Source organism: Anomaloglossus baeobatrachus, chromosome 2 (genome assembly GCF_048569485.1).
Source record: "Anomaloglossus baeobatrachus isolate aAnoBae1 chromosome 2, aAnoBae1.hap1, whole genome shotgun sequence".
Lineage (NCBI taxonomy): Eukaryota > Metazoa > Chordata > Amphibia > Anura > Aromobatidae > Anomaloglossus > Anomaloglossus baeobatrachus.
In genome coordinates this window covers 783,521,858-783,544,163 of record NC_134354.1, presented here as the reverse complement: position 1 = coordinate 783,544,163, position 22,306 = coordinate 783,521,858, and the positions used below count along the sequence as shown (strand labels likewise).

The following is a 22,306-nucleotide window of genomic DNA, read 5'->3' as shown; positions in this document are numbered from 1 at the left end:
AAAATCTGCAACATGTCAATTATTGTTGCAGATTTTCATCCAGACTTTGACTTTAAGATTGGGGAAAAAAAAAAAAATCCGCACCAAAATCTGCATCAAATCCGCGGCAATTCCGCACCTTTGAAAAGGTGCGGATTTTGCGGGAAAGCTGCGGATTTTGATGCAGAAAAATCCGCAGCTACATTCTCCCGTGGACACATAGCCTTAGTAGCCATTATTGTAAGAAGGGCTCCACTACTGGCAACCCCCCTCTTAGGGTAAGAACGCACTTTGCTTTTTACCTGCTTTTTACCTGCTTTTTTGCTGCTTTTTCAACTGCAGCGTTTAATGCCAAAATGGATGTGTTCTGCGTTTCAAGCAACGTCTATGGGAATTTGGGTTTCTTGTCCGCACTATGCAGTTCAAACTGCAGCCTTTTTGTTGCAGAACTTTGGTCAAAAACTCAGCTTTGAACGCTGAGAAACGCATACTTTTTTTACGCTTTTTTTGGCGCAGGTGCGTTTTTGTGCGTTTTTGGCCGCTAAAAACGCACAAAAACGCAGCGTCAAAAAAACGCAGCGTGCGCACATAGCCTTTTAGTGCAAAACCCAAATAGCAAAAACAACTGACATGTCTATTGTTTTTGCCATTTGGGTTTTGCACTGCAAAGCTGAGTTTTTGACCAAGTTCTGCAACAAAAAGGCTGCAGTTTGAACTGCATAGTGCGGACAAGAAACCCAAATTCCCATAGACTTTGCTTGAAAAGCAGAACACAACCATTTTGGCATTAAACGCTGCAGTTGATAAAGCAGCAAAAAAGCAGGTAAAAAGCAACGTGCGTTCTTACCCTAAACTGCTAAAGTGTCTTTGATAAAATAAGAAACACACCCACTCCCCTCCCAGACCGGCGTCGTGTCTTATAGGCATCATGTGACATTGTTATGCCTTGTTACAGCCTCTCTGAATACTGTGACCACTGCAGGCAATCAGCAGCCACTGATCAGCTGCAGGCTTTCAGTATCCCATCAGAGAGGGTCATGTTACCACTGCAGCCAATCAGCAGCCACTGATCGGCTGCCGTCATTTAGTATCCCATCAGAGAGGATGTCATGTGACCACTGCAGCCTATCAGCTGCCACTGATCGGCTGGAGCCTTTCAGTATTGCATTAGTAAGGATGTCATGTGACCGCTGAAGCAGATCAGCAGCCCCTAATTGGCTGCAGCCTTTCAGTATTCCGTCAGTGAGGATGTCATGTGACCGCTGTAGCCAATTAGCGGCCATTTATTGGTGACAGCCTTTCAGTATTCCGTCAGTGAGGATGTCATGTGACCGCTGTAGCCAATTAGCGGCCATTTATTGGTGACAGCCTTTCAGTATTCCGTCAGTGAGGATGTCATGTGAGGTCATGTGACCGCTGTAGCCAATTAGCGGCCTTTATTGGTGACAGCCTTTCAGTATTTCGTCAGAGAGGATGTCAGATGAGACACAGCCCCGATATCTGTGACATTTATGGAATATTCTCAGAATATGCAGTTTGAGTCGGATAATGGGGGTCTCACTGTGGACCCTGGAACGCACTGTCAGGGATGGAGAGGATCCTGCGCACGCTCTGCTCTCCCTATTCACTTACATGGAAGCTCTTTTATGCTCTGAGGAGTTTTTGGAGCAGAAAATCCAAAATCCTCCTCAAAAAATCAAAAACTTGGAGCTTCAGTTCAGTTTCTGCTCCAAATTTTCTGCAGAAAACCTCAGTGTGAACGTAGCCTTATACTACAGTGCAGTCCGGGCACATCAAAAAGGTTACTGTAATTAATGTTATTGTAATAAAAGACTAATGTGGCTTTCTCTGCCTCCGGAAGGCTTTCGATCACATCTGCTCGGCCATCGAAGACGTCTCTGGACAGATTGGACACAATTACATGAGAGATAAGTAAGAAAATCCCCCAATGTTTCTATTTTCTTCTATTATGATCGTTTATCTAAGGCTATGTGCGCACGTTGCGTCGGAGTACCTGCAGTTTATTCTGCACGTTTTCCTTCCCTTGGTTTTTGACCAAATGGCTTTTGACCATTTTTTAGCGCAAAAAACGCATGCGTATTTACCGCGTTTTTAGTGCGTTTTCAGCGCTTTTTACCTGCGTTTTCACCTGCGTTTCTGCAGATGCGTTTTGTAGATCAAGACACTGAGAAATAAAGTTGAAATAGTCAAAAAGAATGAAAAAAGAGAAAAAAAGTATAAAATTAACTTTTAATAAAACTATATGGAAAATTATCAATTTTAATGAAATAATAGCGGTTATGCACATTTTAACAGAAAAATAGGTAAAGTTTATTATTTTTTAACATTTAAATTTTCGGTTATTGTGTGTGTGTAAAGGAACATTAGAACCCATTAATTTTTGGCCAGAAAAGCATGCGTTTTTGGAGCCAAAAACGCAGTGGAAAAGCAGGTAAAAAGCATGAAAAACGCAGGACTTGTGCTTTTGGTTGCATTTTGCCATTTCTCATTGACTCCAATGTTAAGGAAACGCTGCAGAAATGGCAAAAACAACTGACATGCTGCTTCTTTTTCAGCATGGTTTTTGACCCAAAATATGCAAATTAAACGCTGCAGAAAAAAAAGCAAAGTGCAGACAGGATTTCTGCTTTTCCCATAGACTTTGCTGGAAAACAAAAACGCATGCGTTTTAGCGCAAAAACGCTGCTGCTAAAAACGCTGCAGAAACGCGGGAAAAAACGCAACGTGCGAACATAGCCTAAAGGGATCAGCGACCCATGGAGCTACAGTGTCCGCCAATCACCTGTCCGGGCATGCTGGGAGCTGTAGTTCCACATCAGATGGAGACCGTTACTCATTTAACACTATGAAGGGACCTGAGATGTCTGGGAGCTGCTTTGTAACATCACTTTATTTTATTTTAGTCGCCATTAAAAGGTATCACAAAATTATAATTTTGTTCCTCTCACTGAGAACATTCAATAATCATTTACCACTAGTTACAATGTTACACCTCCGGCGCCATCTGCTGTGCGTTTCCGGTGCTGCAGCTATTCGGCACACGTGTGGCACAAGTACTTTGTGGGCTGTTTTTGGAGGAATTTGTCATTTACTGAAAAGTTTGGGAACAGTTTTTTTCCTTTAGAGTTTTGTTTTTGCAGCAGATTCTATCAGGAGCCGCTTCAGAGAAGTGACCGGCACTTTTTATTTCGTTTTTCAAAGCCTGAAGCGGAAAAAAAAAATCCACACACAAAAGTATAAGCCGCAAAATGGTTCTACAGTAGAAATGAATAGAAATTTCAAGCATTTTAATTTTTTTTTTTTTTTTTTAAAGGATGATTTTGGAAAGGACAGCTTGTATTTTTTTACATGATGCCAATATGGTGGCACAAAAACATTACAAAAAGTCATAAAAAGTAAAAAATAAAAAAAAAAAATTTTTTTTAGTGCTGTTATAGTATTGACTGACCAAACAGGCAGAAAAGATAATAAAATATAGCAAAACTGTAAAAAAAAAATAAAATATATATATATATATATATATATATATATATTGCAGCAAAAAAAATAATAAATAAATTATATATATATATATATATACATATATATATATATATATATACATTATAATTAATAATATTTGTTTATTTTATATATATATATATGTAATAAACAAATAAATTATATATATATATATATATATTTAAAAAAGTATATATATATATATATATATATATATATATATATATATATATATATATATATATGTATATATATTATTTTTTTCTGCAATATATTACTTTTTTTACACTTTTGCTATATTTTACATATATATATATATATATATATATATAACTTTGTATATCAAAATGATTAAATAAAAAAGAAACTTTGAAACTAAAGGCCCCGTCACACGCAGCGATATCGCTAGCGTGCGTACCCGCCTCCATCGGTTGTGCGTCATGGGCAAATTGCTGCCCGTGGCGCACAATATCGTCAGGAGCCGTCATACAGACTTACCTGCTGTGGCCAGCGAACCGCCTCCTTTCTAAGGGGGAGGCCCGTGCGGCATCACAGCGGCGTCACTAAGCAGCCACCCAATAGAAGCGGAGGGGCGGAGATGAGCGGCCGTAACATCCCACCCACCTCCTTCCTTCCGCATGGCCGGCGGCAGCAGGTAAACTGCAGTTCGTCATTCCTGGGGTGTCACACGTAGCGATGTGTGCTGCCTCGGGAACGACGAACAACCTGCATCCTCAACAATCAACTATTTTTTGAAAATGAACGACGTGTCAACGATGGACGATTTGGTGAGTATTTTCCATCTTTAACTGTCGTTCGTGCGTGTCACACGCAACGACGTCACTAACGATGCCGGATGTGCGTCACGGAATCCGTGACCCCGGCGATATACTGTTAGATACGTCGTTGCGTGTAACGGGGCCTTAAGTTTAGAAGCAGAAAACAAAGCATTAGTGTGACACAGACTGCCTGCCCCCATATAGTGTATATCCAGTATATGAGGTGTTTCCCACGTGCAAAAAATCCACTGCCTTTAAGGCTATGTGCACACAGTGCATTTTTTTTTTTTGACAAATCTGCACCAAAATCTGCATGGAGCCAGCAAAGTCAATGAGAATTCTGAAGTGCTGTGCGCACGTTGCTTCTTTTTTCCTTGCAGATTTTGCAGCATATTAATTGGTGTGTTTTTTGTTGTGCTTTTTAGCACTTCAAGCCATTGATTTCATTAAAAAAAACGCATGGCAAAAACAACTTGAAAAAAATGCACAAAAAAGCAGCAAAAAAGCACCAAAAATGCATGCATTTTGTTGCATTTTTTTGCTGAATTTTTCTGCTGGAAGGTGCAGATTTCATACAGAAAATTTTGCACCAAATCTGCAGCAATCACACATGGCCTAAGGCTATGTGCCCACGGGAGATCGTACCTGCGGATGTATCCGCAGGTACGGCCGCATGTTTCTCGCAGCTGCCCGCCGGCGATCCGCAGCTATTTTTAGCTGCGGGATTCCAGCGATCTTGCAGCGGTAAACATGCGGACTTACCTGCGAATTACCTGCGGACGTCCCGGCCTCTATCTCCATAGCGGAGGGCCGGGATGTCCGCAGGTAATTCCGCAGGAATAATGGACATGCAGTTAGGTGCGGCTGCGGGACATCCGCAGGAGATTCCGCAGCCACACTATCCGCAGCGTGGACACAGACACTCCCCATGTCCCATAGGGTAACATGGGGAGTGTCTGTACATGCTAAAACCTGCGGATTTTTCTGGAAAATCCAGATAATTTTGCAGATTTTCCGCGGCAAACTCTGCAGCAAAAAGCTCCCGTGGGCAAATAGCCTAAGAGTTCACAATGTGAATCATGAAAACTCTGGCCCAACCCGTGTTCAAAGAAGCCGATGAATTGGGCAATTTTTGGGGCGTTTTGTGGGGAGTTGAAAAAAAACAAAACAAACACATGTGCAAAGAATTGTGTTTTTAGGTGCAGATTTCCAGCATTTCTGCACTGGAAACTGTAAACAAATTTTTTTAAAAAAAGTGGAAAATGCAATCAAAATCACTGCAAAAACACAATAATCAGCAAATCACTGTTGTGTATTTTGGTACAGAAAAACGTAGCGGAAAAAAGCAGCATTTTTACAAGTGTGAACTTGGCCGGAAGGGGAGACCCTCCTGGAGACATTTCTGGCATTTCTTTAGGATGTTTACTGGTGGGGGGGTTCCCTAAGACCCCAATGGAGATGGCTCCCTACCCCGGCGCTCACTGTGGATGTATTTTTCCTGTGCAATATATTATCCGTCTGTCATAACGCCGAGTAATCTGTTTTTTTTTTCTAGGATTGCAAAATTTGATGCAAAATTTATGAGCAAAATATTCATGAGAAAATCAGCCCAAAAAACCCAGGACCGGATCCTCAATGTCTTCCATGAGCTGAATATAAAGGACGCTATAAGTTACGTGGCCGAGGTACGGGAATGCGTGGCTGCTGTGTCACTTCTGGCTTCATCGTCGCTGATGATTATTCGTCATCGGTCTCATATTTGGTTGTCAGTGCTGTATTTGTTATGACTGGTTGTCAGTAGTGATGGGAGGACCAGGACTGTAAAAGTCCAGATCCGCGTGGTTTTATCCGGATCCGGCAACTAGGTAAATAAGGAAATTAAAGAAAATAAGAATGAAACAAGCACATTATACAAATCGAGGCTTCAGCGCGGCTCTATCTGCTCCCGCAGCAGCTCATTCACTTCTTGGGCCGCTCAGTAGGCTCATGCATATGCACTACTTTCCCCGCCCACTGGCATCTGAGATTGGTTGCAATCAGATGAGCCCCCAGTCTGTGTGACAGCATCTGACTGCAACCAATCACAGGCGCTGTCTGCGGGTCAGTATCGTACAGTAAACATAAATAAATAAATAAAGTCATCACATCCCTCCATATTATGATACCCAGCAAAGATAAAGCGTACAGCAACAGGCTGCAGCCCCCAGCCGTGCGCTTATCTTGACTGTGTATCAAAAAAGGGGAACCGCATGTGGCTTTTTTAAGAATTATTTAAATAAATAAACAAAACAGGGATCAGTCCCCACCAATTTTGATAAACAGCCATGATACAGTGGACAGCTGGGGGCTGGTATTCTCAGTCTGGGGAGACCCAGGCTTATTGGGGCCCCCAGCCTAAAAATAGCAGCCTCCAGCTGCCCAGGATTGTCTCATCCATTAGATGTGACAATTGCAGCACTTTACCCGGCTCTTCCCAATTTCCGTGATTCGCGGGTAATAAGGGTTAAACGCAGCTTAAGCCTGACAGCTGGGGCTGGTATTCCCCTGCTATGGGGGATAACTTGTTTTTTGGGGGGAATAGCGCTTTCTGTTAAAAACATTTTTTAAAAAGGTTTAATCTCTTTGTCATTCTGCAGGGAGAGCGCAGAGGCTCCTTGGCTTTTATCCGCTCACCGAGCATGGAGAATATGGCGAACGTTGATTTCAGCAGCCCGCGTCCGTCCGTGTCTGAACCCTCCGTTTCTTTCTTCTTGTAAGCTGCTTCCCTTTTCTCACATATGTCATTAACTTTATTTTTCCTCCACTGGAAACAATAACCACAATCAACAAATGATATCAAACTGAAAAAACCCAAACTGATCAAATCTGTGAAGACGATCGACGCCCCCCCCCCCCCCCATAGAAGCAGAATTACGCAACCAGCATTCATAGGAGATTTTGATTTCTTCTATATACAGTAATGCCACAAGTTATGGCTCTTGAAATAAAGGGGGAGGGGGGCGCAAAAGTGAAAAACGGAAAATCGTCCTGTCTGTAAGGGGTTAAGTTTTTTGGGGGAAGTAAAATCTCAAATCTTGTGGATTTTACTGTGGGTTTTCGAAAATGTGTGTCACATGGTGACTGTTAGGATAGCGAGGACAAGAGCTCCTATGCTATCCCTCACTATAGGGGTCCCTAGGCTATCCCGAACCTCAGGGTTACCCCTAATGATGGAGATGACTGAGTCTTGTGTTTGGCTATGCTCTTGACCAGAACTAATCTGATTCCCCACCAAGGTAGGAAGGTGCAGGAGTGAAATGGAAACACAGATAAAGACAGACAGGGGGAATCCAAAACTCTGCCACACTGCAAACTCATAGGAACAAACAGTGAGAGACTCAGGATAAAAACAAGAGCAGGGATGTGGCAACAAGAGTTAACACCACAACCATACACAGCAATAAATATCACAATAAGCAGATAGTCTGGATCACAACACTTCACCAGACCAGCTTAGATAAACTATAGCTGGCATTAATAGAAGTGTGCAGACAGCATACACAGGAGGGGAGCAGATGTGATTGGCCACCCCACAACATGTGATCAAAGGAGACTAACAAGCAGACTAGTAGAGATAAACTTCAAATATCCAAATAATTAAAAAAAGTAAGACTAGTCATGCAAAAAACTGGGAAGATAAAAAGTGATTGCTCTCCATCGGTATAATAAAACAACTGCAGTTAGGTGTTTGGGGAATCTTGACTCCTACTTGTATTTTGTGTTTTAGAAGAGAGAACGTTAGCGCGGTGTGCCTGGACATGCAGGCTCTGGAGCAGCGGAGGAAAAGCGTGCGGGATCTAGAGGATATGCTGAGCCATCATACTCTGCAGCAGTATCTGTACAAACCAAGAAAACAGGTGCGTCACGAGACGTTCCACGCTTTATTACACACCGGTCCGGAGGTCGCCATTTCTCCTTGTTGTGACCACCAAGTTGGCTTAGGGAGACCTATAGGCCTGGACATTGCTTTTAGGGACAGGGAATGTAAATTTGCGCTTGTCCTCTGAGTACATACCTCCAATAGGGGGCACTAGAGAGCCGGCTCTACACCTCTTGGAGGCGAGCTAATTTAGATTTAGCCACATAAATGTACAACTGTATGATATATATATATATATATATATATATATACAGGGTGGTCCAAAAGTAGGTGGGCAGTATGTGTAATAGGGTTATCAAACATGGTGTAAAGTGAAACTGACTCAGTTGCCCTTAGCAACCAATCAGATTCCACCTTTCATCTTCCAAAGAGTCTGTGAAGAATGAAAAGTGGAATATGATTGGTTGCTAAGGGCAACTGGGTCAGTTTCACTTTACACCATGTTTGATAACTCTATTACACATACTGCCCACCTACTTTTGGACCACCCTGTATATACAGTGCCTACAAGTAGTATTCAACCCCCTGCAGATTTAGCAGGTTTACACATTCGGAATTAACTTGGCATTGTGACATTTGGACTGTAGATCAGCCTGGAAGTGTGAAATGCAGCAAAAAAGAATGTTATTTATTTATTTTATTTATTTATTTTTTTTTTTTAAATTGTGAAAAGTTTATTCAGAGGGTCATTTATTATTCAACCCCTCAATCCACCAGAATTCTGTTTGGTTCCCCTAAAGTATTAAGAAGTATTTCAGGCACAAAGAACAATAAGCTTCACATGTTTGGATTAATTATCTCTTTTTCCAGCCTTTTCTGACTAATTAAGACCCTCCCCAAACTTGTGAACAGCACTCATACATGGTCAACATGGGAAAGACAAAGGAGCATTCCAAGGCCATCAGAGACAAGATCGTGGAGGGTCACAAGGCTGTGAAGGGGTACAAAACCCTTTCCAAGGAGTTGGGCCTACCTGTCTCCACTGTTGGGAGCATCATCCGGAAGTGGAAGGCTTATGGAACTACTGTTAGCCTTCCACGGCCTGGACAGCCTTTGAAAGTTTCCACCCGTGCCGAGGCCAGGCTTGTCCGAAGAGTCAAGGCTAACCCAAGGACAACAAGGAAGGAGCTCCGGGAAGATCTCATGGCAGTGGGGACATTGGTTTCAGTCAATACCATAAGTAACGTACTCCACCGCAATGGTCTCCGTTCCAGACGAGCCCGTAAGGTACCTTTACTTTCAAAGCGTCATGTCAAGGCTCGTCTACAGTTTGCTCATGATCACTTGGAGGACTCTGAGACAGACTGGTTCAAGGTTCTTTGGTTTGATGAGACCAAGATCGAGATCTTTGGTGCCAACCACACACGTGACGTTTGGAGACTGGATGGCACTGCATACGACCCCAAGAATACCATCCCTACAGTCAAGCATGGTGGTGGCAGCATCATGCTGTGGGGCTGTTTCTCAGCCAAGGGGCCTGGCCATCTGGTCCGCATCCATGGGAAGATGGATAGCATGGCCTACCTGGAGATTTTGGCCAAGAACCTCCGCTCCTCCATCAAGGATCTTAAGATGGGTCATCATTTCATCTTCCAACAAGACAACGACCCAAAGCACACAGCCAAGAAAACCAAGGCTTGGTTCAAGAGGGAAAAAATCAAGGTGTTGCAGTGGCCTAGTCAGTCTCCTGACCTTAACCCAATTGAAAACTTGTGGAAGGAGCTCAAGATTAAAGTCCACATGAGACACCCAAAGAACCTAGATAACTTGGAGAAGATCTGCATGGAGGAGTGGGCCAAGATAACTCCAGAGACCTGTGCCGGCCTGATCAGGTCTTATAAAAGACGATTATTAGCTGTAATTGCTAACAAGGGTTATTCCACAAAATATTAAACCTAGGGGTTGAATAATAATTGACCCACACTTTTATGTTGAAAATTTATTAAAATTTAACTAAGCAACATAACTTGTTGGTTTGTAAGATTTATGCATCTGTTAATAAATCCTGCTCTTGTTTGAAGTTTGCAGGCTCTAACTTATTTGCATCTTGTCAAACCTGCTAAATCTGCAGGGGGTTGAATATATATATATATATATATATATATATATATATTTATGTATGTATATCTATCTATCTATATATTTTTTATATTGTTTTGTGTTTCGGCAGCAAAAACACCTCTACAGCCGTCATGAAGTCACCATAGATGACGAAGAGGCCCAGTCTAAGGAGATATTCCAGAGGACAATGAAGAAGCGTCTGGAGTCCTTCAAGTCAACTAAATTTGGTCGCAAGCAAACGAAACATATAAATAAGAATTACAAACGAGATCGAGGACAGAGGGTAAGCAGAAATGAAATAATAGCACGAGTGTCAGTAGTCATGCTGCTGTTTTTTGCTCCATGGGCAAGTTTCATATGATTTATTTTACATATTTTAGTTTTTTACTTCAAGTTAAAAAAGATTCAGTCTTAAGATCTTGATTCCTTCATTGATTTTCAAGCCCCCTATAGTGTGCATTAACCCCTCTTTCTGTGCACTGATAACCAGCCTCTGTTATCCCTCATTGCTCCTCATGGGCCTTCCTCCCCATCTACAATCTGATGCTTTCCTCCCTATCTACAATCTGATGCTTTCCTCCTTATCCATAATCTGATGCTTTCCTCCCTATATATAATCTGATGTTTTCCTCCCTATCTACAATCTGATGCTTTCCTCCCTATCTACAATCTGATGCTTTCCTCCCTATCTACAATATGATGCTTTCCTCCCTATATATAATCTGATGTTTTCCTCCCTATCTACAATCTGATGCTTTCCTCCCTATCCATAATCTGATGCTTTCCTCCCTATATATAATCTGATGTTTTCCTCCCTATGTACAATCTGATGCTTTCCTCCCTATCCATAATCTGATGCTTTCCTCCCTATATATAATCTGATGTTTTCCTCCCTATCTACAATCTGATGCTTTCCTCCCTATCCATAATCTGATGCTTTCCTCCCTATATATAATCTGATGTTTTCCTCCCTATCTACAATTTGATGCTTTCCTCCCTATCCATAATCTGATGCTTTCCTCCCTATCTACAATCTGATGCTTCCCTCCCTATCCATAATCTGATGCTTTCCTCCCTATATATAATCTGATGTTTTCCTCCCTATATATAATCTGATGCTTTCCTCCCTATCCATAATCTGATGCTTTCCTCCCTATATATAATCTGATGTTTTCCTCCCTATCTACAATCTGATGCTTTCCTCCCTATCTACAATCTGATGTTTTCCTCCCTATCTACAATCTGATGCTTTCCTCCCTATATATAATCTGATGTTTTCCTCCCTATCTGCAATCTGATGCTTTCCTCCCCATCTATAATCTGATGCTTTCCTCCCCATCTACAATCTGATGCTTTCCTCCCCATCTACAATCTGATGCTTTCCTCCCCATCTACAATCTGATGTTTTCCTCCCCATCTACAGTCTGATGCTTTCCTCCCTATCTACAATCTGATGCTTTCCTCCCTATCCACAGTCTGATGCTTTCCTCCCCATCTACAGTCTGATGCTTTCCTCCCTATCTACAATCTGATGCTTTCCTCCCTATCTACAATCTGATGTTTTCCTCCCTATCTACAATCTGATGCTTTCCTCCCTATCTACAGTCTGATGCTTTCCTCCCCATCTACAGTCTGATGCTTTCCTCCCCATCTACAATCTGATGCTTTCCTCCCCATCTACAATCTGATGTTTTCCTCCCCATCTACAGTCTGATGCTTTCCTCCCTATCTACAATCTGATGCTTTCCTCCCTATCCACAGTCTGATGCTTTCCTCCCCATCTACAATCTGATGCTTTCCTCCCTATCTACAATCTGATGCTTTCCTCCCTATATATAATCTGATGTTTTCCTCCCTATCTACAATCTGATGCTTTCCTCCCTATCTACAATCTGATGTTTTCCTCCCTATCTACAATCTGATGCTTTCCTCCCTATCTACAATCTGATGTTTTCCTCCCTATCTACAATCTGATGCTTTCCTCCCCATCTACAGTCTGATGCTTTCCTCCCTATCTACAATCTAATGCTTTCCTCCCTATCTACAATCTGATGCTTTCCTCCCTATATATAATCTGATGTTTTCCTCCCTATCTACAATCTGATGCTTTCCTCCCTATCTACAATCTGATGTTTTCCTCCCTATCTACAATCTGATGCTTTCCTCCCTATCTACAATCTGATGTTTTCCTCCCTATCTACAATCTGATGCTTTCCTCCCTATCTACAATCTGATGTTTTCCTCCCTATCTACAATCTGATGCTTTCCTCCCTATATACAATCTGATGTTTTCCTCCCTATATATAATCTGATGCTTTCCTCCCTATATATAATCTGATGTTTTCCTCCCTATCTACAATCTGATGCTTTCCTCCCTATCTACAATCTGATGTTTTCCTCCCTATCTACAATCTGATGCTTTCCTCCCCATCTACAATCTGATGTTTTCCTCCCTATCTACAATCTGATGCTTTCCTCCCCATCTACAATCTGATGCTTTCCTCCCTATCTACAATCTGATGCTTTTCTCCCTATCTACAATCTGATGTTTTCCTCCCTATCCACAGTCTGATGCTTTTCTCCCTATCTACAATCTGATGCTTTCCTCCCTATGTACAATATGATGCTTTCCTCCCTATATATAATCTGATGTTTTCCTCCCTATCTACAGTCTGATGCTTTCCTCCCTATCTACAATCTGATGTTTTCCTCCCTATCTACAATCTGATGCTTTCCTCCCCATCTGCAATCTGATGCTTTCCTCCCCATCTACAATCTGATGCTTTCCTCCCCATCTACAATCTGATGCTTTCCTCCCGATCCACAGTCTGATGCTTTCCTCCCTATCTACAATCTAATGCTTTCCTCCCTATCTACAATCTGATGCTTTCCTCCCTATATATAATCTGATGCTTTCCTCCCTATCTACAATCTGATGCTTTCCTCCCTATCTACAATCTGATGCTTTCCTCCCTATATATAATCTGATGCTTTCCTCCCTATCTACAATCTAATGCTTTCCTCCCTATCTACAATCTGATGCTTTCCTCCCTATATATAATCTGATGCTTTCCTCCCTATCTACAATCTGATGTTTTCCTCCCTATCTACAATCTGATGCTTTCCTCCCTATATATAATCTGATGTTTTCCTCCCTATCTACAGTCTGATGCTTTCCTCCCGATCCACAGTCTGATGCTTTCCTCCCTATCTACAATCTAATGCTTTCCTCTCTATCTACAATCTGATGCTTTCCTCCCTATCTACAATCTGATGCTTTCCTCCCTATATATAATCTGATGTTTTCCTCCCTATCTACAATCTGATGTTTTCCTCCCTATCTACAATCTGATGCTTTCCTCCCTATATATAATCTGATGCTTTCCTCCCTATCTACAATCTGATGCTTTCCTCCCTATCTACAATCTGATGCTTTCCTCCCTATCTACAATCTGATGCTTTCCTCCCTATCTACAATCTGATGCTTTCCTCCCTATATATAATCTGATGCTTTCCTCCCTATCTACAATCTGATTCTTTCCTCCCTATCTACAATCTGATGCTTTCCTCCCTATCTACAATCTGATGCTTTCCTCCCTATCTACAATCTGATGCTTTCCTCCCCATCTACAGTCTGATGCCTTCCTCCCTATCTACAATCTGATGCTTTCCTCCCTATCCATAATCTGATGCTTTCCTCCCTATCTACAATCTGATGCTTTCCTCCCTATCCACAGTCTGATGCTTTCCTCCAGATCCACAGTCTGATGCTTTCCTCCCGATCCACAGTCTGATGCTTTCCTCCCTATCTACAATCTGATGCTTTCCTCCCCATCTACAATCTGATGCTTTCCTCCCCATCTACAGTCTGATGCTTTCCTCCCTATCTACAGTCTGATGCTTTCCTCCCCATCTACAGTCTGATGCTTTCCTCCCTATCTACAGTCTGATGCTTTCCTCCCTATCCACAGTCTGATGCTTTCCTCCCTATCCACAGTCTGATGCTTTCCTCCCTATCCACAGTCTGATGCTTTCCTCCCTATCTACAGTCTGATGCTTTCCTCCCTATCCACAGTCTGATGCTTTCCTCCCTATCCACAGTCTGATGCTTTCCTCCCCATCTACAGTCTGATGCTTTCCTCCCCATCTACAGTCTGATGCTTTCCTCCCTATCTACAGTCTGATGCTTTCCTCCCTATCTACAGTCTGATGCTTTCCTCCCTATCTACAGTCTGATGCTTTCCTCCCTATCTACAGTCTGATGCTTTCCTCCCTATCTACAGTCTGATGCTTTCCTCCCTATCCACAGTCTGATGCTTTCCTCCCTATCTACAGTCTGATGCTTTCCTCCCTATCTACAGTCTGATGCTTTCCTCCCTATCTACAGTCTGATGCTTTCCTCCCTATCTACAGTCTGATGCTTTTCTCCCTATCCACAGTCTGATGCTTTCCTCCCTATCCACAGTCTGATGCTTTCCTCCCTATCTACAATCTGATGCTTTCCTCCCTATCTACAGTCTGATGCTTTCCTCCCTATCCACAGTCTGATGCTTTCCTCCCCATCTACAGTCTGATGCTTTCCTCCCCATCTACAGTCTGATGCTTTCCTCCCTATCCACAGTCTGATGCTTTCCTCCCTATCTACAATCTGATGCTTTCCTCCCTATCCACAGTCTGATGCTTTCCTCCCTATCTACAGTCTGATGCTTTCCTCCCTATCCACAGTCTGATGCTTTCCTCCCCATCTACAATCTGATGCTTTCCTCCCCATCTACAGTCTGATGATTTCCTCCCTATCTACAATCTGATGCTTTCCTCCCCATCTACAGTCTGATGCTTTCCTCCCTATCTACAATCTGATGCTTTCCTCCCTATCCACAGTCTGATGCTTTCCTCCCTATCCACAGTCTGATGCTTTCCTCCCTATCTACAATCTGATGCTTTCCTCCCTATCTACAGTCTGATGCTTTCCTCCCTATCTACAGTCTGATGCTTTCCTCCTGATCCACAGTCTGATGCTTTCCTCCCTATCTACAATCTGATGCTTTCCTCCCTATCTACAATCTGATGCTTTCCTCCCTATCTACAATCTGATGCTTTCCTCCCTATCTACAATCTGATGCTTTCCTCCCCATCTACAATCTGATGCTTTCCTCCCCATCTACAGTCTGATGCTCTCCTCCCTATCTACAATCTGATGCTTTCCTCCCTATCTACAATCTGATGCTTTCCTCCCTATCTACAGTCTGATGCTTTCCTCCCTATCTACAGTCTGATGCTTTCCTCCCCATCTACAGTCTGATGCTTTCCTCCCCATCTACAATCTGATGCTTTCCTCCCTATCTACAGTCTGATGCTTTCCTCCCCATCTACAGTCTGATGCTTTCCTCCCCATCTACAATCTGATGCTTTCCTCCCTATCTACAGTCTGATGCTTTCCTCCCTATCTACGATCTGATGCTTTCCTCCCTATCTACAATCTGATGCTTTCCTCCCTATCTACAATCTGATGCTTTCCTCCCCATCTACAGTCTGATGCTTTCCTCCCCATCTACAGTCTGATGCTTTCCTCCCTATCTACAATCTGATGCTTTCCTCCCTATCTACAGTCTGATGCTTTCCTCCCCATCTACAATCTGATGCTTTCCTCCCTATCTACAGTCTGATGCTTTCCTCCCTATCTACAGTCTGATGCTTTCCTCCCCATCTACAGTCTGATGCTTTCCTCCCCATCTACAGTCTGATGCTTTCCTCCCCATCTACAATCTGATGCTTTCCTCCCCATCTACAGTCTGATGCTTTCCTCCCCATCTACAGTCTGATGCTTTCCTCCCTATCTACAATCTGATGCTTTCCTCCCTATCTACAGTCTGATGCTTTCCTCCCTATCTACAGTCTGATGCTTTCCTCCCCATCTACAATCTGATGCTTTCCTCCCTATCTACAGTCTGATGCTTTCCTCCCTATCTACAGTCTGATGCTTTCCTCCCTATCTACAATCTGATGCTTTCCTCCCTATCTACAATCTGATGCTTTCCTCCCTATCTACAATCTGATGCTTTCCTCCCTATCTACAGTCTGATGCTTTCCTCCCTATCTACAGTCTGATGCTTTCCTCCCTATCTACAGTCTGATGCTTTCCTCCTGATCCACAGTTTGATGCTTTCCTCCCCATCTACAATCTGATGCTTTCCTCCCTATCCACAGTCTGATGCTTTCCTCCCTATCTACAGTCTGATGCTTTCCTCCCCATCTACAGTCTGATGCTTTCCTCCCTATCTACAGTCTGATGCTTTCCTCCTGATCCACAGTTTGATGCTTTCCTCCCTATCTACAGTCTGATGCTTTCCTCCCTATCTACAGTCTGATGCTTTCCTCCCTATCTACAATCTGATGCTTTCCTCCCTATCCACAGTCTGATGCTTTCCTCCCTATCTACAATCTGATGCTTTCCTCCCTATCTACAATCTGATGCTTTCCTCCCTATCTACAATCTGATGCTTTCCTCCCTATCTACAATCTGATGCTTTCCTCCCCATCTACAATCTGATGCTTTCCTCCCCATCTACAGTCTGATGCTCTCCTCCCTATCTACAATCTGATGCTTTCCTCCCTATCTACAATCTGATGCTTTCCTCCCTATCTACAGTCTGATGCTTTCCTCCCTATCTACAGTCTGATGCTTTCCTCCCCATCTACAGTCTGATGCTTTCCTCCCCATCTACAATCTGATGCTTTCCTCCCTATCTACAGTCTGATGCTTTCCTCCCCATCTACAGTCTGATGCTTTCCTCCCCATCTACAATCTGATGCTTTCCTCCCTATCTACAGTCTGATGCTTTCCTCCCTATCTACGATCTGATGCTTTCCTCCCTATCTACAATCTGATGCTTTCCTCCCTATCTACAATCTGATGCTTTCCTCCCCATCTACAGTCTGATGCTTTCCTCCCCATCTACAGTCTGATGCTTTCCTCCCTATCTACAATCTGATGCTTTCCTCCCTATCTACAGTCTGATGCTTTCCTCCCCATCTACAATCTGATGCTTTCCTCCCTATCTACAGTCTGATGCTTTCCTCCCTATCTACAGTCTGATGCTTTCCTCCCCATCTACAGTCTGATGCTTTCCTCCCCATCTACAGTCTGATGCTTTCCTCCCCATCTACAATCTGATGCTTTCCTCCCCATCTACAGTCTGATGCTTTCCTCCCCATCTACAGTCTGATGCTTTCCTCCCTATCTACAATCTGATGCTTTCCTCCCTATCTACAGTCTGATGCTTTCCTCCCTATCTACAGTCTGATGCTTTCCTCCCCATCTACAATCTGATGCTTTCCTCCCTATCTACAGTCTGATGCTTTCCTCCCTATCTACAGTCTGATGCTTTCCTCCCTATCTACAATCTGATGCTTTCCTCCCTATCTACAATCTGATGCTTTCCTCCCTATCTACAATCTGATGCTTTCCTCCCTATCTACAGTCTGATGCTTTCCTCCCTATCTACAGTCTGATGCTTTCCTCCCTATCTACAGTCTGATGCTTTCCTCCTGATCCACAGTTTGATGCTTTCCTCCCCATCTACAATCTGATGCTTTCCTCCCTATCCACAGTCTGATGCTTTCCTCCCTATCTACAGTCTGATGCTTTCCTCCCCATCTACAGTCTGATGCTTTCCTCCCTATCTACAGTCTGATGCTTTCCTCCTGATCCACAGTTTGATGCTTTCCTCCCTATCTACAGTCTGATGCTTTCCTCCCTATCTACAGTCTGATGCTTTCCTCCCTATCTACAATCTGATGCTTTCCTCCCTATCCACAGTCTGATGCTTTCCTCCCTATCTACAGTCTGATGCTTTCCTCCCCATCTACAGTCTGATGCTTTCCTCCCTATCTACAGTCTGATGCTTTCCTCCTGATCCACAGTTTGATGCTTTCCTCCCTATCTACAGTCTGATGCTTTCCTCCTGATCCACAGTTTGATGCTTTCCTCCCTATCTACAGTCTGATGCTTTCCTCCCTATCTACAGTCTGATGCTTTCCTCCCTATCTACAATCTGATGCTTTCCTCCTGATCCACAGTTTGATGCTTTCCTCCCTATCTACAATCTGATGCTTTCCTCCCTATCTACAGTCTGATGCTTTCCTCCCTATCTACAGTCTGATGCTTTCCTCCTGATCCACAGTTTGATGCTTTCCTCCCTATCTACAATCTGATGCTTTCCTCCCCATCTACAATCTGATGCTTTCCTCCCTATCTACAATCTGATGCTTTCCTCCCGATCCACAGTCTGATGCTTTCCTCCCTATCTACAATCTGATGCTTTCCTCCCTATCTACAGTCTGATGCTTTCCTCCCTATCTACAATCTGATGCTTTCCTCCCTATCTACAATCTGATGCTTTCCTCCCTATCTACAATCTGATGTTTTCCTCCCTATCTACAATCTGATGCTTTCCTCCCTATCCACAGTCTGATGCTTTCCTCCCCATCTACAGTCTAATGCTTTCCTCCCCATCTACAGTCTGATGCTTTCCTCCCTATCCACAGTCTGATGCTTTCCTCCCTATCTACAATCTGATGTTTTCCTCCCTATCTACAATCTGATGCTTTCCTCCCTATCTACAATCTGATGTTTTCCTCCCTATCTACAATCTGATGCTTTCCTCCCTATATACAATCTGATGTTTTCCTCCCTATATATAATCTGATGCTTTCCTCCCTATATATAATCTGATGTTTTCCTCCCTATCTACAATCTGATGCTTTCCTCCCTATCTACAATCTGATGTTTTCCTCCCTATCTACAATCTGATGCTTTCCTCCCCATCTACAATCTGATGTTTTCCTCCCTATCTACAATCTGATGCTTTCCTCCCCATCTACAATCTGATGCTTTCCTCCCTATCTACAATCTGATGCTTTTCTCCCTATCTACAATCTGATGTTTTCCTCCCTATCCACAGTCTGATGCTTTTCTCCCTATCTACAATCTGATGCTTTCCTCCCTATGTACAATATGATGCTTTCCTCCCTATATATAATCTGATGTTTTCCTCCCTATCTACAGTCTGATGCTTTCCTCCCTATCTACAATCTGATGTTTTCCTCCCTATCTACAATCTGATGCTTTCCTCCCCATCTGCAATCTGATGCTTTCCTCCCCATCTACAATCTGATGCTTTCCTCCCCATCTACAATCTGATGCTTTCCTCCCGATCCACAGTCTGATGCTTTCCTCCCTATCTACAATCTAATGCTTTCCTCCCTATCTACAATCTGATGCTTTCCTCCCTATATATAATCTGATGCTTTCCTCCCTATCTACAATCTGATGCTTTCCTCCCTATCTACAATCTGATGCTTTCCTCCCTATATATAATCTGATGCTTTCCTCCCTATCTACAATCTAATGCTTTCCTCCCTATCTACAATCTGATGCTTTCCTCCCTATATATAATCTGATGCTTTCCTCCCTATCTACAATCTGATGTTTTCCTCCCTATCTACAATCTGATGCTTTCCTCCCTATATATAATCTGATGTTTTCCTCCCTATCTACAGTCTGATGCTTTCCTCCCGATCCACAGTCTGATGCTTTCCTCCCTATCTACAATCTAATGCTTTCCTCTCTATCTACAATCTGATGCTTTCCTCCCTATCTACAATCTGATGCTTTCCTCCCTATATATAATCTGATGTTTTCCTCCCTATCTACAATCTGATGTTTTCCTCCCTATCTACAATCTGATGCTTTCCTCCCTATATATAATCTGATGCTTTCCTCCCTATCTACAATCTGATGCTTTCCTCCCTATCTACAATCTGATGCTTTCCTCCCTATCTACAATCTGATGCTTTCCTCCCTATCTACAATCTGATGCTTTCCTCCCTATATATAATCTGATGCTTTCCTCCCTATCTACAATCTGATGCTTTCCTCCCTATCTACAATCTGATGCTTTCCTCCCTATCTACAATCTGATGCTTTCCTCCCTATCTACAATCTGATGCTTTCCTCCCCATCTACAGTCTGATGCCTTCCTCCCTATCTACAATCTGATGCTTTCCTCCCTATCCATAATCTGATGCTTTCCTCCCTATCTACAATCTGATGCTTTCCTCCCTATCCACAGTCTGATGCTTTCCTCCCGATCCACAGTCTGATGCTTTCCTCCCGATCCACAGTCTGATGCTTTCCTCCCTATCTACAATCTGATGCTTTCCTCCCCATCTACAATCTGATGCTTTCCTCCCCATCTACAGTCTGATGCTTTCCTCCCTATCTACAGTCTGATGCTTTCCTCCCCATCTACAGTCTGATGCTTTCCTCCCTATCTACAGTCTGATGCTTTCCTCCCTATCCACAGTCTGATGCTTTCCTCCCTATCCACAGTCTGATGCTTTCCTCCCTATCCACAGTCTGATGCTTTCCTCCCTATCTACAGTCTGATGCTTTCCTCCCTATCCACAGTCTGATGCTTTCCTCCCTATCCACAGTCTGATGCTTTCCTCCCCATCTACAGTCTGATGCTTTCCTCCCCATCTACAGTCTGATGCTTTCCTCCCTATCTACAGTCTGATGCTTTCCTCCCTATCTACAGTCTGATGCTTTCCTCCCTATCTACAGTCTGATGCTTTCCTCCCTATCTACAGTCTGATGCTTTCCTCCCTATCTACAGTCTGATGCTTTCCTCCCTATCCACAGTCTGATGCTTTCCTCCCTATCTACAGTCTGATGCTTTCCTCCCTATCTACAGTCTGATGCTTTCCTCCCTATCTACAGTCTGATGCTTTCCTCCCTATCTACAGTCTGATGCTTTTCTCCCTATCCACAGTCTGATGCTTTCCTCCCTATCCACAGTCTGATGCTTTCCTCCCTATCTACAATCTGATGCTTTCCTCCCTATCTACAGTCTGATGCTTTCCTCCCTATCCACAGTCTGATGCTTTCCTCCCCATCTACAGTCTGATGCTTTCCTCCCCATCTACAGTCTGATGCTTTCCTCCCTATCCACAGTCTGATGCTTTCCTCCCTATCTACAATCTGATGCTTTCCTCCCTATCCACAGTCTGATGCTTTCCTCCCTATCTACAGTCTGATGCTTTCCTCCCTATCCACAGTCTGATGCTTTCCTCCCCATCTACAATCTGATGCTTTCCTCCCCATCTACAGTCTGATGATTTCCTCCCTATCTACAATCTGATGCTTTCCTCCCCATCTACAGTCTGATGCTTTCCTCCCTATCTACAATCTGATGCTTTCCTCCCTATCCACAGTCTGATGCTTTCCTCCCTATCCACAGTCTGATGCTTTCCTCCCTATCTACAATCTGATGCTTTCCTCCCTATCTACAGTCTGATGCTTTCCTCCCTATCTACAGTCTGATGCTTTCCTCCTGATCCACAGTCTGATGCTTTCCTCCCTATCTACAATCTGATGCTTTCCTTCCCATCTACAATCTGATGCTTTCCTCCCCATCTACAGTCTGATGCTCTCCTCCCTATCTACAATCTGATGCTTTCCTCCCTATCTACAATCTGATGCTTTCCTCCCTATCTACAGTCTGATGCTTTCCTCCCTATCTACAGTCTGATGCTTTCCTCCCCATCTACAGTCTGATGCTTTCCTCCCCATCTACAATCTGATGCTTTCCTCCCTATCTACAGTCTGATGCTTTCCTCCCCATCTACAGTCTGATGCTTTCCTCCCCATCTACAATCTGATGCTTTCCTCCCTATCTACAGTCTGATGCTTTCCTCCCTATCTACGATCTGATGCTTTCCTCCCTATCTACAATCTGATGCTTTCCTCCCTATCTACAATCTGATGCTTTCCTCCCCATCTACAGTCTGATGCTTTCCTCCCCATCTACAGTCTGATGCTTTCCTCCCTATCTACAATCTGATGCTTTCCTCCCTATCTACAGTCTGATGCTTTCCTCCCTATCTACAGTCTGATGCTTTCCTCCCCATCTACAATCTGATGCTTTCCTCCCTATCTACAGTCTGATGCTTTCCTCCCTATCTACAGTCTGATGCTTTCCTC

At 43.3% G+C, this 22,306-nt stretch overlaps 1 protein-coding gene across 2 annotated transcripts in view; it reads left to right on the top strand.

Annotated features, from left to right (window-relative positions):
* Window positions 1–22,306, top strand: part of SLC9A3 (solute carrier family 9 member A3) — a 147,489-nt gene that overhangs the window by 103,684 nt on the left and 21,499 nt on the right. For both annotated transcript variants that reach the window (XM_075334721.1, XM_075334722.1), the window contains exons 9-13: window positions 1,841–1,911; window positions 5,836–5,965; window positions 6,917–7,032; window positions 8,047–8,176; window positions 10,370–10,543. In XM_075334721.1, coding sequence (XP_075190836.1) covers window positions 1,841–1,911; window positions 5,836–5,965; window positions 6,917–7,032; window positions 8,047–8,176; window positions 10,370–10,543 — 621 coding nt within the window. The remainder of the gene's footprint in view (window positions 1–1,840; window positions 1,912–5,835; window positions 5,966–6,916; window positions 7,033–8,046; window positions 8,177–10,369; window positions 10,544–22,306) is intronic.